Source organism: Branchiostoma lanceolatum, chromosome 14 (assembly GCF_035083965.1).
Source record: "Branchiostoma lanceolatum isolate klBraLanc5 chromosome 14, klBraLanc5.hap2, whole genome shotgun sequence".
Classification (NCBI taxonomy): Eukaryota; Metazoa; Chordata; class Leptocardii; order Amphioxiformes; family Branchiostomatidae; genus Branchiostoma; species Branchiostoma lanceolatum.
Window position 1 is genome coordinate 2245034 of NC_089735.1, and position 14909 is coordinate 2259942.

A 14909-nucleotide genomic window follows, 5' to 3' on the forward strand; every position below is an offset into this window, starting at 1 on the left:
CAGCGAACATTTCACCATGTACCATTTACTGTAGTGTAGTATATAAATATATACTGTAGTCTATATCTCAGAAGCATCATGCATGCCACATATACAGCTATGAACATACGGTTGCGGATGCCTGACACTGAAGACTATAGAATAACCAATAGCACTATTGACAGCTGTGGCAGTGTGTAATAAAGAAATGATAATGGAGGACGACTGGAGACTTAAGGAACAACAGGAGTGATCATCCCTATTTATGGATCTTTTACTGTCCTCCAAACGGACAGATTAGGGGTGTCCCTGTGGTGTAGTGGTCTGCGCCTCTGTTACTTACCACATCTGGTTCTGATTACTTGGACCAGAAGGCCCAGGTTCAACTCCCGGGTAGGACACCTCAGGACAAGAGGCACATTGAGTCATACCAAAGACTTAATAGAAAAAAAAAGTACATACTTCTGAAACAGTATGGAAGTTAAACACACTCCACTGCCAGTGGCTTAGCCCCCTGCTGCAGTGATTGCACCACAGTGTGGCCCAGGGCTATGAAACGGGGATGGGCACCGCCCTATACACCTTATGGTGTGGGAGGATTTTAGCTTATACGGACAGATTACAGGACATGGTGATTTGTATCATACCTGACAGTAATTATGCGATCATGCTTTTAAAAATTCATGACTGGTTTCTAAATCATTCAACATATTGTAATGATCTATTCAGCTGTTCTGTTCAGTAGAATAATACTAGTCACTTCAGAGTTTGAATAAGGAGAATCATCTTTTAAATGTCATGTCAATGAAGAGCTATTCTTCCACTGGTTGTGACAGAGAAGACAGATGCTATATATATATGTACAGTATTTATAGCTTCATATTGGAGCTGGGACATTCCCTTAGCTCTTCTCAACAAGTACAATGAACAGTGGACCATGGCTTGACGTCCCGGCCTAAGGACTGCAACCCTTTCCAGTAGCGTGCATGTCAGGTGAGCGACAACAGCCTCACAAACTCTTCAAAGCAGGGTCGCTCTAAACCACTACATACACACATTGGTTAGAAATAAATGAATGTCTGATTGGATGAGGCCACATCAATTTAATTTCTTGGTTAACGAATTTTTATTTTCCCTCCCAAAAAAAATCTTAGAAAAAAAAATCATGAAAACAGTCTTCTTTTTTCATTTTTTTTTTTTTCTAAAATTTTTTTCTTTGGAAAATAAAAATCCATTAACCAAGAAATTAAATTGGTGTGGCCTGAAGATGTGGAAAAAAAACAACTTAATAAGTTTTCAGTTTCCTACCTTCCTCCTGAGCAGGGCTGTGTAGATCATGAGGGCGTGGTCGTCGGCCGTTCCGTTCAGGATCTCGCTGGGACTGATTATCAGCTTGGAGACTCCGAACTTCTCCTCCGCGGCCAGGACCGCGTTGGTCAGCGTCATCACATCCATGCTCTGGAAACGAAAAAAAATGCTTTAATGCAACATATACTCAATGCTATCGTCGGATCTACCAGGATTTATCTCAATGGACTTGAATAGCAAATTTAAGTACATAATGAAATGTGACAACCTATGCATGGTATACATTGGGAAGTATATCAAAGAATGTCTAGACGTTAGAAACTCCTCCAATGATTGTAAAATCTCATTGTCATCCCATACTACTACACCATATTGTATAAGATACACTGATTAGCCTAATAGAATGTTATCTATGTACCAGTGAATGCCATACTTTGAACCTTGCACAATTGTTGTGCAATAAAGTTATTATTATAAAATGCAAACTGCCAATAAAAGTTGGTAAACACAAGTTCAAAGTGGAGCAATGGTCCAGAGGGGAGAGCATTCGTAAGGTCAGTTCAACCCCAGCCAGGTGTTTTAAGAGTTGAAAAATGATACATACTGCTTTCTCTGCTTAGTACTCATCACTTATAAGAAAGAGCATGGTAGTTGAACCCACTCCACTACCAGTGGATGGACTAACCCCCTGCTGTAGTGGTCTATGCGGCCAAAGGGCTATACATGTGGATATAAAAGATAGACACTGCACACATTGATGGATTTGGGACGGATTTAATTTTGCGTAGAGCGTTGCCGACCACTTCATAATTTAGCGTAGAGGCCCCCCTACGCTCTACGCTAAATTATGAAGTGGTCGGCAACGCTCTACGCAAAATTAAAACGGCCGATTACGCTCTACGTAAAAGGGGCATGCAGGCCCTCCTAATTGGAACGAAAGGCATAGGATGTACAATCATGCAAGAAAAGACATGGAAATGTCTTCTTTAATTGGCCTCTACCTGATACAATGCAACACAACTACTTTTAGGAAGTCACTGTTGTGTCTAGGGTTAAGTACTGTAAATTACTAAATGCAGAAATGAACGAACTGAAAACCACCGCGAAACTTTTTGACCACCTATGACTGCAGCACTACTATTGTTTCAAACGCGAACTTAAACCCCCCGCAAACACTCCATTTTCTGCCTACCTCGAAATAAGAACCACGCGAACTTAAATGCATTTACAGTATGCTCTACCCACGAGACAGGTGTAAGTCAGCTCACCTGAGCAGGAGAACCCAGGTGTGGCATGCAGCAGTACTTCCCTATCAGCCGGGTCAGCACAGGGTGTTTGCTGTAGCTGCAGGGGAGAAATAACACCACACGGGTCAGCTATGAAGATGATCTCCATCCAGTTTAGCTCACAAAAGAGCTATTCTTCCACCGGCCGTGACAGAGAAGACAGATGCTATGTACAGTACATATTTTACAGGTTCATTTTTTTCTAAAAAAATCTGAGAAGCAACAAATCAAAATGGTGTGGCCTTATCAAGGTGCAACAAAGGTTTTATTGCTTTTTCTGACACTTGAATTTTCAAGAACATTCTGCATACTAGGTGTACAATAGTAACTTTACTCGATAGCCTAGTAGACACAAACATCTAGGTGCACTGGTGCACCCACAGTCAAAAATTAGGTGCACAGCTTCAATTTTGGCACAAAGGTGCACATGCACCCAGTATTTCGAGCTCTGCATTAGCTTGATTTATTCTATATTAAGTAATGTTCTACATATACCTGGATGTCTATCCTTCATCAACATACAGTTTAGTCCTGTAATATACCTACTTGTAAGCCATGGAGCCGTTGATGTTGATGGGCATGTCTGGCAGCTGAGCGCAGCACCACTCCAGCAACAGTCTCTTCCCAACCCTCACCGTACGCTGGAACGGGTTACCATCTGGGGACACAAAATAGATTCCATGACTGTCAGAGTAATGCAAGTAAACTTAGTTACAGGCAACAAAAGTTGCTGTGATTATGCTCTGCACAAAATTGTTACAGAACTGAAATCATACAAAAATAGTAACAAGTGACGGGGTAAAAGCATATTATTTCTAGTTTAAAACATGATTTTTGTCATTATCTTACATTGGCATACTGTAAATGCATTTAAGTTCGCATGGTTTTTATTTCGCGGTAAGGCAAAAATGGAGTGTTTGTGGTGGCTCTATGTTCATGCCAAAAAACACACTGCGGATCTGGTTGCCGATGACTGCCAACATCTAGCACATTTGCCACTGAGAACCGTTAAATTATAAAAAAATATTTTTATGTTCATGGTGAAATGGTCACAATAACCGCGAACATAAAACCACCGCGAATATTTCTGCATTTTACAGTAATCTAGACATAATAGTTATTGGGTTAGCTGCCAAGAGTTCATTAGTCCTTAATTCTACTACATCTTGGTTGTGCATGAAGAAACCCAATAGGCCAATGCCCAGTGATGTACCAACCTGATGAAACTATTCATGGTCATTTTTGAAAGCGATTCTAGATACACTGAACTTTATTTGCATGACAACTGTGCATGGTACAATGTATGGCAACAACTATTAAACAAGTTTATTTTGTACTGACTCTTTCTCCGTGACTCCCCTTCACTTTGACCTTGTTGAAAAGCGACCCATGGGGCCGAACAAGTATTTCGAAGAAAAATAAAGGCTTTGACTTGACTTAACTTGACATAATACAACGCAAAGAATAAAACTTTTTACATATGTCACGTTTTTAGCATTTTTACAAAATCCACGGTGAATATTGTTCATAAGTGATATCGTGTTGAGAACTATCAGTACTGCGCACGGTCCTACCTTTGCTGTGTACTGTATAGTGAAGAATCAGGGCCCACACCACATCCAGTAGGGACTTGAGTTCACCACACACAACGCCTGCAGGTGGGGGTGGTGGAAAAACAAGCAAATTGTCTTCTGTATCTGCTAATTTTACTGTTTACGTGTACTGTTGAAGACCCCTTGGCAAAGCACACGGTGACAGTAGGTCTTGGTACATGTACATATAAACATGATTCCTTGACAAACTAATATTTAAGTCAGGTCAAATATTGTCTATTGTGACCACTCAAGAGATTATGAGAAGAAAATGATCACAGTAGACAGGAGACCACCATAGACTGAGGATTCTTTCATGCCTGTATGTGCCAATGGCAACATAATCTGAAGTGGTCACAATTAGGGGTGGATACCGGTTCGCTGGACCTGATTCGGACTTTTATAACATCCAAGAACCGAGTCCAAAAAACCTGAAAGTCTAAAACCTGAGTCCAAAAAAAACTGAACAAAGTACTAATATATTTTTCTATTTTGTTTGACGAAAAGTGTTTTGAGTCTCCCCTATGACAAAAAGGCATTTGAATAAGTGCAACATTCAAATATCAGATACTGGTTTGTCTTGAAAGTTTTCTAAACAAAAAACTTTTAGTTATGCATGTCAGTCTTAATTCTCTATGCTTGATATTGGTTTGATAAAACAAAACATCAACTGGAAAGGATCAGGTCCAGGTTCGGACCTGAACCTAAATCTCTGGACCTAAGATTGGACTTGGACCTTATTAAGCCGAACCGGTATCCACCCCTAGTCACAATGGACACTTGGGTGATTATCATGCAGAGGTGGTCACTAGACTAAGTACAGTTTTAACTGTATCAGAGTTGGATTGGTGTGGGTTTAGGCCACACCAATTTATTTCTTGGTTAACAGATTTTTATTTTCCAAAAGGCCAGCCTTCTGTTTTCATGATTTTTTTTTTCTAAAATTTTTTTTTTTAAAAGAAAAATCCGTTAACCAAGAAATTAAATTGGTGTGGCCTTAGTACGACATGACAGAGATCGTATTTACCCCTGGCTGTGACGTTGAGTTTGATGCCGTGCTGTCTGAGATGACTCAGCACTTTTTCCACATTCTCCAGACTGGCTGTCGGGCTGCTGATCTGTGATAAGCACAAATATACAGAACATCGGTCACTTTACATTACATTACATGTGTTGTCTTACCATAGGAACCTTCCTAACTTATTTTACATTACATGTGTTGTCTTACCATAGGAACCTTCCTAACTTATTTTACATTACATGTGTTGTCTTACCATAGGAACCTTCCTAACTTATTTTACATTACATGTGTTGTCTTACCATAGGAACCTTCCTAACTTATTTTACATTACAATGTGTTGTCTTACCATAGGAACCTTCCTAACTTATTTTACATTACATGTGTTGTCTTACCATAGGAACCTTCCTAACTTATTTTACATTACAATGTGTTGTCTTACCATAGGAACCTTCCTAACTTATTTTACATTACATGTGTTGTCTTACCATAGGAACCTTCCTAACTTATTTTACATTACATGTGTTGTCTTACCATAGGAACCTTCCTAACTTATTTTACATTACAATGTGTTGTCTTACCATAGGAACCTTCCTAACTTATTTTACATTACATGTGTTGTCTTACCATAGGAACCTTCCTAACTTATTTTACATTACAATGTGTTGTCTTACCATAGGAACCTTCCTAACTTATTTTACATTACATGTGTTGTCTTACCATAGGAACCTTCCTAACTTATTTTACATTACAATGTGTTGTCTTACCATAGGAACCTTCCTAACTTATTTTACATTACATGTGTTGTCTTACCATAGGAACCTTCCTAACTTATTTTACAATTACATTACAATGTGTTGTCTTACCATAGGAACCTTCCTAACTTATTTTACATTACATGTGTTGTCTTACCATAGGAACCTTCCTAACTTATTTTACATTACATGTGTTGTCTTACCATAGGAACCTTCCTAACTTATTTTACATTACATGTGTTGTCTTACCATAGGAACCTTCCTAACTTATTTTACATTACATGTGTTGTCTTACCATAGGAACCTTCCTAACTTATTTTACATTACAATGTCGCTCATGCATGACTGTGTGAATTGCCATGTAAAAACTGGTTTTTCTAGCTATTGTAAATAAGTACAGTCAAACCTGTCTATAGCGGTCACTCAAGGGACTGGCCAAAACTGGCCGCTAAGGACAGGTGGCCGCTATGGAGAAAATGTCGATAAATTGACCATGAGTGACACATGTTTTCAGTAACCCACTGAGATACATTTTTTTATTCACCGTACAGTACACATGTAAACATTAACATAGGTAAGGCACATTTTAGAAATTCGATTGTTGTTCTTTTACTTGCAAAAAGAATTATTGTATCTGTCAACTCCAAAATCAATGGCTTGCTCGAGCTTCATGTCTGAACAGACCAGCATCGCCATACTCTACTCTTGATCATTCGCGACTGCTTCGCTGCCGGCACACGCGTCACCAACGAGTTTTAATCATATGAAACTAAGTCCTTCGCAGCAAAATGCCACCTAGTTAGTTAAGAACAAAATATGTGTTGCTCAGTTGCCACTAACTGTTAGTTTTCGACCGTTTTCAAACATAAAATCGTGGCGACAATTTTCCTTGTCTGTTGTTGTTTGCTTGTCATGATCGGCTTCTACCATTATGCTAATAGGGTAAGGAGAGGAAGGTCGCTCTTTTGAGAGCTTTTTTTCTTTTAAGAAAATTGCAACAACCCAAATTTTACATCATAGTAATATTATCCATATTCAGTTTGAGGCTTTTGGTTAAGTAATTATCCTCAGTAATAGTTTGCAGCAAAATAAATTTAACACACTATACCTCCGCAACAGTGGTGTCTTCCGATGACCTTTATGCTGCTCCGCCATTCTGAAAATCGTGTTTGGGCACATTTTCGGATGAATTCCCGGGGAAAACGGAAATATTGGGCCGACATTGAAACAATTCGCGAACTTAGCGCATCAGATACTAGTACATGTGCGGGCTGTATTTTCCAAAAACTACCGTAATTTTTGCCCAGTCCAAATGCACAGAAATAGTCAAATATGCTACGATGTACAAACGCAAGCCATGTGAAGAAATACTTCAGTTCACGTCAAACCATGGATAATCTAACAAAGATAAAACATTCTTGTTTTCTTTATCATTATTATCTTGTCAAGTTGAGTTCATATAAACTTGATAACTGCATAAAAGAATGAAGATTTTGAACCCGGCGTGTGGTGGCGATGCGGCTTCTACCGGCGCACATTGCCCGTTATCGGCAGTGTTACTGTACTCGCGGGACCGAAAATCGTCTGGCCGCGACCGCGTTGGACAGGTGGCCGCTATAGCCTAATTCTTAATGCTTATGTCAATGGGGAAAATCCAAGGGACCGACAAAAAGTGACCACTATGGGCAGGTGGCCGCTATGCAAAGGTGACCGCTAATACAGGTTTGACTGTACTGGTTAGTTCTGCTAGTTCACTTTAGCGACGCTGAAGAAGAGTGATGGATGTCACTCGAAACGTTTGGAAATAAATCTCCGAATTTTTTATCCAGTTGTAGAGTTTGAATTGTCTTTATATATTGTTTACCTGGATGTCTAACCTCCACAAACGTACCATTGGTCACTTTGAACTTGCAAAGATGCAAGTTTTGGATGTTTTACGAATTAAGTTAGTGCATAATAAGAAAGCTGAAAAATCTTATTTGATTATCCAATTGCCTTAAGAAGCAAGAAGAAGTCGAACCTGTAAGTAGTAGACAAGTATAGATTAGTCCTATTAGACATAGTAAGATATCACATTCTATTATGTTATATTATCACCACTGTATGTATTCCTTAAAATTTGCTTATCACCATGACCTGTACTTCGCTTGTTTAAGCCTAAATGTACAATAAAGGTCTTTCTTTCATTCATTCATTATCAGCATTACCAGCATCATTATCATACCTGATACCCCCAAAACATTGACTGGTTGATTGATTGATTATCAGTATCCTTAAACTTTTCCCAATAATGTTTCTCATGTCAATCAAAAGTACATGTTTCCATTGTATCTTTATTTGTGTCAGACAGATAATAGTTGGGCCAGTCAAAAAAATACATAGTTTGTCGCATGCTGGAAGTATGAAGTCACTATAACCCTTGAAGAAGGCTGGAGTGTCAGTCAAAAGTTCAGCCCGGCCCGATTCCCTTTTGTGTTAAAAGTAAAAGAAGTGAAGCTTCTTATGCTAGATATTGGCATGGTACCTGGCTGGTTGACTGTTGTTGTGTTATAAATCCGTCATTCTAAGCTTACGAAACATACATTTTCATCAATTTCATGTCATGAAGATTCAGATTTTTTGGATGGACAGGGTGAAATGTTTTTTCTGTCCAAACAAACAAATTTTGGAGACAGCCCCGGTTAGCCGAGAAAAATACACAGTTGTGTACCAAAGAAACTATGCTGGAGCAGAATCAAATTTCTTATGCTAGATGTTGGTATAGTACCTGGCTGGTTGGGGTGAGGTTGGAGCCTGTCAGGATGTCCACCAGGCAGCACAACAGGGCGCCATTCTGCAGCTCAGTCAGGTCCTCAATCAGGTACCCTCCATCACACAGCACGCTATTGGCCCACCCCTGGTACACCTGCCAATCAGAGAGCGGGAAACAATATGATACACCAATCAGGAGAAGCCACACAAGGACTGAAACAGGACAACAAATCTAACACAATTTCTTGTTCTTTACCCTTACCTGGAAGATGTTGTTACCATAGTGACAGATGGTTGCCATGGTACCCTTACCTGGAAGATGTTGTTACCATAGTGACAGATGGTTGCCATGATATCCTTACCTGGAGGATGGAGCTGAAGGATGATGTTGCCATGGTAACTGCTACTCACATCACCTGGGTGACATCGTTGGCTTTGTTGCTGCTGAGGACCACCTGGAACAGGAGGAGAGACATTGAACAAAAACTCTTTGAGTTTGAGATAACTTCCAAATTTGTATGACACAGTTTACCCCTATTTCCTTACTTGTTAAAAATTAGATGAGCAACTAGCTTCTGTTGGGGATGTCCTTTCGGATGGGACATATGAGGAGAGCCACAAATCAACTCCGGCATGTTAAAGATCCCACCATAACAATTGTTAAAGATCTCACTACATCGAAAAGAGTAGGAATCCATCCCAGTGTGAGTAGATCAAATCTTACAGCCTGCAGCTGGATTTATGCAGCTTGTACTTACTGCACAAAACTGGTGTGGTATGCCTAAAGGCGGTTTACCGGTTGTCCAGGCCAAACAAACAAGCAGCATGTTTAAGCAGGCATGAAGCAGGCACAGAGGTCATGAGAAACGCCTCAGGTCACAGACCTACTTTTTCCGGCCTCCCTTTTGTACCAAGGGTCTCAGCTTTCTATTAAATATTTACACCTAACTCTCTACTATAAAGAGAGGCAAATTTCTCAGGCTGCTGAATGGGGTATACAATGTGGCAGGAACAATAATTTTTTGTTATATTTCCACTTTAAATTTTTGCGTTTTGAGATAATTTCACACACTAGGTAGTAAAAATAAGCTGGTTGCCCAAAATCATTTAAGACATGATAACAGATATCACTGACTATGTAGAATCTAAATTACATGATTGTATTTGCAAAGTCATGCCACAAGGCTAGTAAGGGTCAATTTAAGCTTCAAGCTAAAAAAGAGAAAAAGTTTTGATGGTGGCTCCTTTTCCATTTTGGAATGAAACATTGTATTGTCTGAGCATCAACCTCCCACAACTGTTACACTACAGACGATACTCAGAATTTATAACAACTTTCTCCATTATCTGTTCAAAAGTACCTATAGTGCTCCTGACCACTATTGTAGCACCACTTTACCTATTGTTAATACCAGCCTGTACTGCTATCATCTTACAGCCTTATCACCAATTAACAAAATAATCAGACCCTCAACAGTCTACAGTCAATCTATTCCACTCAAGATAAAGAGAGCTGAAGAAACCTCGAGCTTCGTCCTGGGACTGAAAATAATCTGTCAGTGATCGTCTTCTGATTTCTATGTGCAAGGTGATCACTGGTAAGCATAAGCCCAAATGGTAATGTTTGTGCCATGTTCAGAATTAGCCTAGCCTGAGATCTGGCCTTCTTTGGCTAGTCCCTTTTAAGGAAGCAACATTTGCAGCAGTTTCAAGCCAAACAAGGCATGATATAAGGCTTAAGTTCCCACATAAAATGCACATCCAGTTTCACATACTATAGGCACAAGGTTGAATCTTCTTGGCTTATAGATCTCTATACCAGACACTAACTGAAACCCACCTTACGAGATCTAGGTCTGTAGATAACAACCCATGTGCATTTCCGTGGCTAATAGTAATACCTTAGTTTGAGTTATCAGGTTAGAAAACAAGTTATGTACCACAAAAACACAGATCCAGTATCACACTTCACACACATACATGAACATAGGGCTACGCTACGACCTACAACCCACCTCAGAAGATCTGCAGATAGCATTACCACAAGTGACTGTAGTTAAGTTAAAGATTACACTTGCGGCAGAAATAAACATCAACAAACTGAAGGTCCTACTACACATCCAACTTCATGCACTACACAGGCACTGAGGACTGAACCTTCCTGGCTGCCATACCATGGCCAGAGACTGACCCAGGAGAACCTAGTAAGATCTGGAGAAAACAACCACTGCTCACTTCTGTGCCCCACCTTCCAGTTGACACAAATGCATCAGGCAGGGATCCATAGCATCATCAACGCTGACAGACACAGCTAAACCACCTTGCCACTGACCTGTCACCTCCCCCGCTCCCCTAGCACGCCTGCCCTGCCAACCTTATCTGTTACCATGGCAACAGTCACCATGACAACAGTCAGGGACGATTCCCGCCTACATAAAACATTACCAGTGTTGATCTCTTTTTCAACATCACTGGGTTCTGGAATTTTCTGTGGCCATTATTGAAATGGAGCAGGTACGAGTATAAGGCCAAACCAGTTCATTTCTTTGGTTCTCAGACATATTTTGTAGGTAAAAGATGAAGCAAAAGGAGAATTTAAAAACAGAGTGCTGGGTACGGCCACACCAATTTAATTTCTTGGTTAACGGATTTTTATTTTCCCCCAAAAAAATTTTTTTCATGATTTTTTTTTTCTAAATTTTTTTTTTTTTGAAAATAAAAATCAGTTAACCAAGAAATTAGATTGGTGTGGCCTAAGGAAAACTTGAAACTGACTTGTCCTATTTCCTGATAGTGTGACATTTACCATCAAGGTACAGACTTTCCCTTCAGTCTGTTTTCATGTTGTTCTTTTTTAGTTCAAATCTATCCGTCAAATCTTAGAACCAGCAAATTAAATTGGTGTGGCCTAATGGTATAACAGTGGCCCAATATCATTAGCCACTTGAAGAGAGAAGAAAAATGGCCAAACTTTGCATGGCCAATGAAATGACAATCTTGTTATAGACATAACAAAAAATATAAAACAACAAAAAAAAATAACAAGATCTCCAGAGAGTCACGACTACAAGTTTGTTGTGTGACATTTCCCTCTCTCTGAAAGGAAAATATCTTGAGTCGGTCGTCTTCAAAGCCGACAAGGACCACTTAAATCATCTTCTGTAGTGGGGTTTCTGTTCAAGTGGATCTACTTGAGCACTGTTTTCTTGCCACTTTTCCCTTATTTTCTTGGAAATTCAATCCCTAGATAGACAGTATTTTCCTGAGGGCTCTAGCTCTAACAGGTGTGTAATTGTGATTTTCAGTAAAGTGACATGTTAACCGATAAACACCTATGCACCTGTAAGCTTTACAATATACATGTATCTATCTTTCGACACTGTCAGTGTCACTGTAGGGGGTCCTAAACACAAAACAATTAAGTGACTCCACATGACAGCAAAGTTAATTACCACACTTGTCAGACAAGAAGCAGAACCTTCAGATGTCAGGTCACTCAGACTGACAGGTCTTTTCTCTACCCTACTTTGAAACGGAGCTTTCGCAAATACGTTAGGCCCTTCAAAAGTACATAGAGTCTACTTATACTGGTTTGCCGGCGAGGTGCCCCTGACAGCTGTGTATGTGTCACAAGAGCTCCGCGTTTGTCAGACTAGCAAAATACAGCTAAGCAAACTGTCACAAGCCACAAGGAAGATGGTCTGGCTATGTGGAACAGGTTTCCATGGCAACAGGTGTGATTGACAGGTGTAAGGTTAAAGGTTATCTGGTGTTGCCCCAGGGCTACTGTGAATGCACAAAAAGGTAGCAAAATGCCTTTTTCATTCCAAACCTGAAGCAGTGTGAAAACGACAGCTGAAGCGTAGGATATATACACATTGATTTTTAAAGGTATATGTTACGTATAGCATATTTGCAACTGCAATTCGATAAAGCTGGGTCACAAAAGTTACATTCAAAAGGAAAGACTAGTGAATGCACAAAATAAAGATATGTATCTTGTCAGTTAGGTATCAAATTACATGTACATGTACAACTGTCAAAACAAGTGTTCTACAATATCAGGGCTCGAAATTCATATTTGGGAATAGGTGCACTGGTGCACCCAACTCAAAAAATTGGGTGCACAGAAAGAATTTTGGGTGCACCAGATAAAATGAAAGTTGAATGTTCTTCAGAACATAATTACAAAGTTTAACGCTGCTGCCTTTCTTAAAAACTTCAATCTGTAATTCTATAGCTAACTTCAAAATTTCAAACAAATAATACATTAGATAAAGTACAGCAAAAAGTTATCATGCTGTTTTTTATACTTACATTTCAAGAATATTCTGTATACTGGTGTACAATAGTACCTTAACCCTATAGGCTACAAAAATATATAGGTGCACCAGTGCACCCAGAGTCAAACATTAGGTGCACAGCTCCAATTTTGGGTGCACTGGGTGCACATGCACCCACTATTTCGAGCCCTGAATATTGAGACAATACTTGTCTCATTTGCTTGAAAAAACACAGCAAGAATAGGTAAAAAGATGTCCTTTTTGCATGCATGCATGACACCTGTTCATTTTCAAATACTATGTAGAAAGTAGCAGCCATAAATACATCTGAAATGTTCCATTGGCATTTTCAGTCTTTCTTCTTCTTTCTTCTGATGTTTTGTTTTAAAACATTATCCCACTTCGGACAGACAGTTATGCCAGGGTACTCCTACCAGTAGTGACATAAAAAACCACCACCCTATACATGTATGTAGTGTATTAAGGTGCACAGGTGTATTTAGTACAGGTGTATTTAGTACAGGTGCATTCAGCAGAACACAGGTGTGAGGTGCAGGTGTGAAGCCTGACTGAAGCACATGTAGGGCCAACTGTAAGACTACATAATCCTTGTATTTGTAAAACAAAACCAGCAACACCAGTACAACAGCCTTGTCCAATGGTCTAATCATAACCTGCACACCGGCGCATTGTCTGTGGTGTTTACGGTACAAGCGAGCTCCGCCTGTATTCTGTGGTGGAAATACACTTCTGTGGTACAACTGATCCAAAACATATGTGCATGGCTATAAAAACGGGGCATGTTTCGTTTTCACGCACAGAAATAGGCTATGATATCGTTCTCAAGCAAAGGGCGCCATGAATTCAGGGTAATGCCTGCAAATTTATTTGAAGGGACGACGAAAACGTATTTCCAGCGAACAGGGATCTTACAGAGAGACGGTAATTTAAAACAGATGTAGATCGGCAAAAACTAGAAAACACTTCATCTTCTACATTTGTATACTGGCTGTGTGCAAAAACAGGTTTTAGATATAGGAGAATTCCTATGAATTTGTTTGAGTATACACACCACCTAATACAGTAAGGGTGTCGCAGCTACTGTAAACCGGTGGATTTCCGGGTTCAGCGATTACATGCGTGTCCGATACGAAAAGTCAACAACTCAAAACCGCTCCCAGAATTTCTACTATTCGCTGACGAAACAGTAGCAGCTGTGAAATGGGGCGTTTTTTCCACACGGATCGATTATAACCGCCTTGATTTAACGATTTTAGATCATCCCAGCTTTTGGCTACGCCTACAAGGCTAGGCAAGACTAGTATTGTGTGCGTATCTCATTCCTATGGGTGTCAAATAAATGGCCATCAAATCAACATAAACTTTCACACTTCAACGTGTATATTTACAGGTTCACACCTACCTTGGTTGACAGTGCATGATCTCTGGCGATCCCCCCAAAGCCAAGTGCATTACAGTTTTATAAAGAGGTTTCCAAACCGCGGATCCCCGCTACAAACCCGCAGAACTCGACACCGCTACAGTTGTGGCAAAACAAGAGGACAAACTTCTCACCTTTCAAACCGTCCCTGCACCAAATCTCGCGGGCGATTTTCGGCTCAAAACACGGAAAAACGACGCACGGAAGCCATACAATACTGACCTACTGTCAGAAAAGTGGCAACAAAACCGTCGTCAACTGGTTGATTAGCTAATCAAGCGTAATTATCACCCTTTTCACCGATCGAATTAAAAATTGACAGCGGTCGGACGCCATTTTGCTGTCTGCAGTTCAATTCTCGCGGGATTAGGGACAAACCACTCGATAAGAGGGTGGGAGGTGCGTACGTAAATTTTAGTTCAGAGATATTGGGCGATAGATTTACGTGGAAAATATACATATTGTATTGCACAAAATTACCAATTTAGAAAAGAAG

The 14909-nt window shown here is 39.9% G+C and overlaps 1 protein-coding gene across 3 annotated transcripts in view; it reads right to left on the bottom strand.

Annotated features, from left to right (window-relative positions):
- Positions 1–14768, bottom strand: part of LOC136448133 (uro-adherence factor A-like) — a 41697-nt gene extending 26929 nt beyond the window's left edge. For 2 of the 3 annotated variants that reach the window (XR_010757835.1, XM_066447292.1), the window contains exons 1-8: positions 14548–14768; positions 9052–9144; positions 8706–8843; positions 5193–5283; positions 4148–4225; positions 3120–3231; positions 2556–2631; positions 1288–1437 (exon numbers count right to left, since the gene is read on the bottom strand). Coding sequence is in view for 2 of the 3 variants with exons in the window: in XM_066447292.1 (XP_066303389.1) it covers positions 1288–1437; positions 2556–2631; positions 3120–3231; positions 4148–4225; positions 5193–5283; positions 8706–8843; positions 9052–9084 (678 nt within the window). In the remaining variant the exon portion in view is untranslated. Of the gene's footprint in view, positions 1–1287; positions 1438–2555; positions 2632–3119; positions 3232–4147; positions 4226–5192; positions 5284–8705; positions 8844–9051; positions 9145–14395; positions 14509–14547 lie in introns of those variants that run through there. The other variant, XM_066447293.1, reaches the window with a different exon arrangement.
- Positions 14769–14909: the final 141 nt, after the last annotated feature.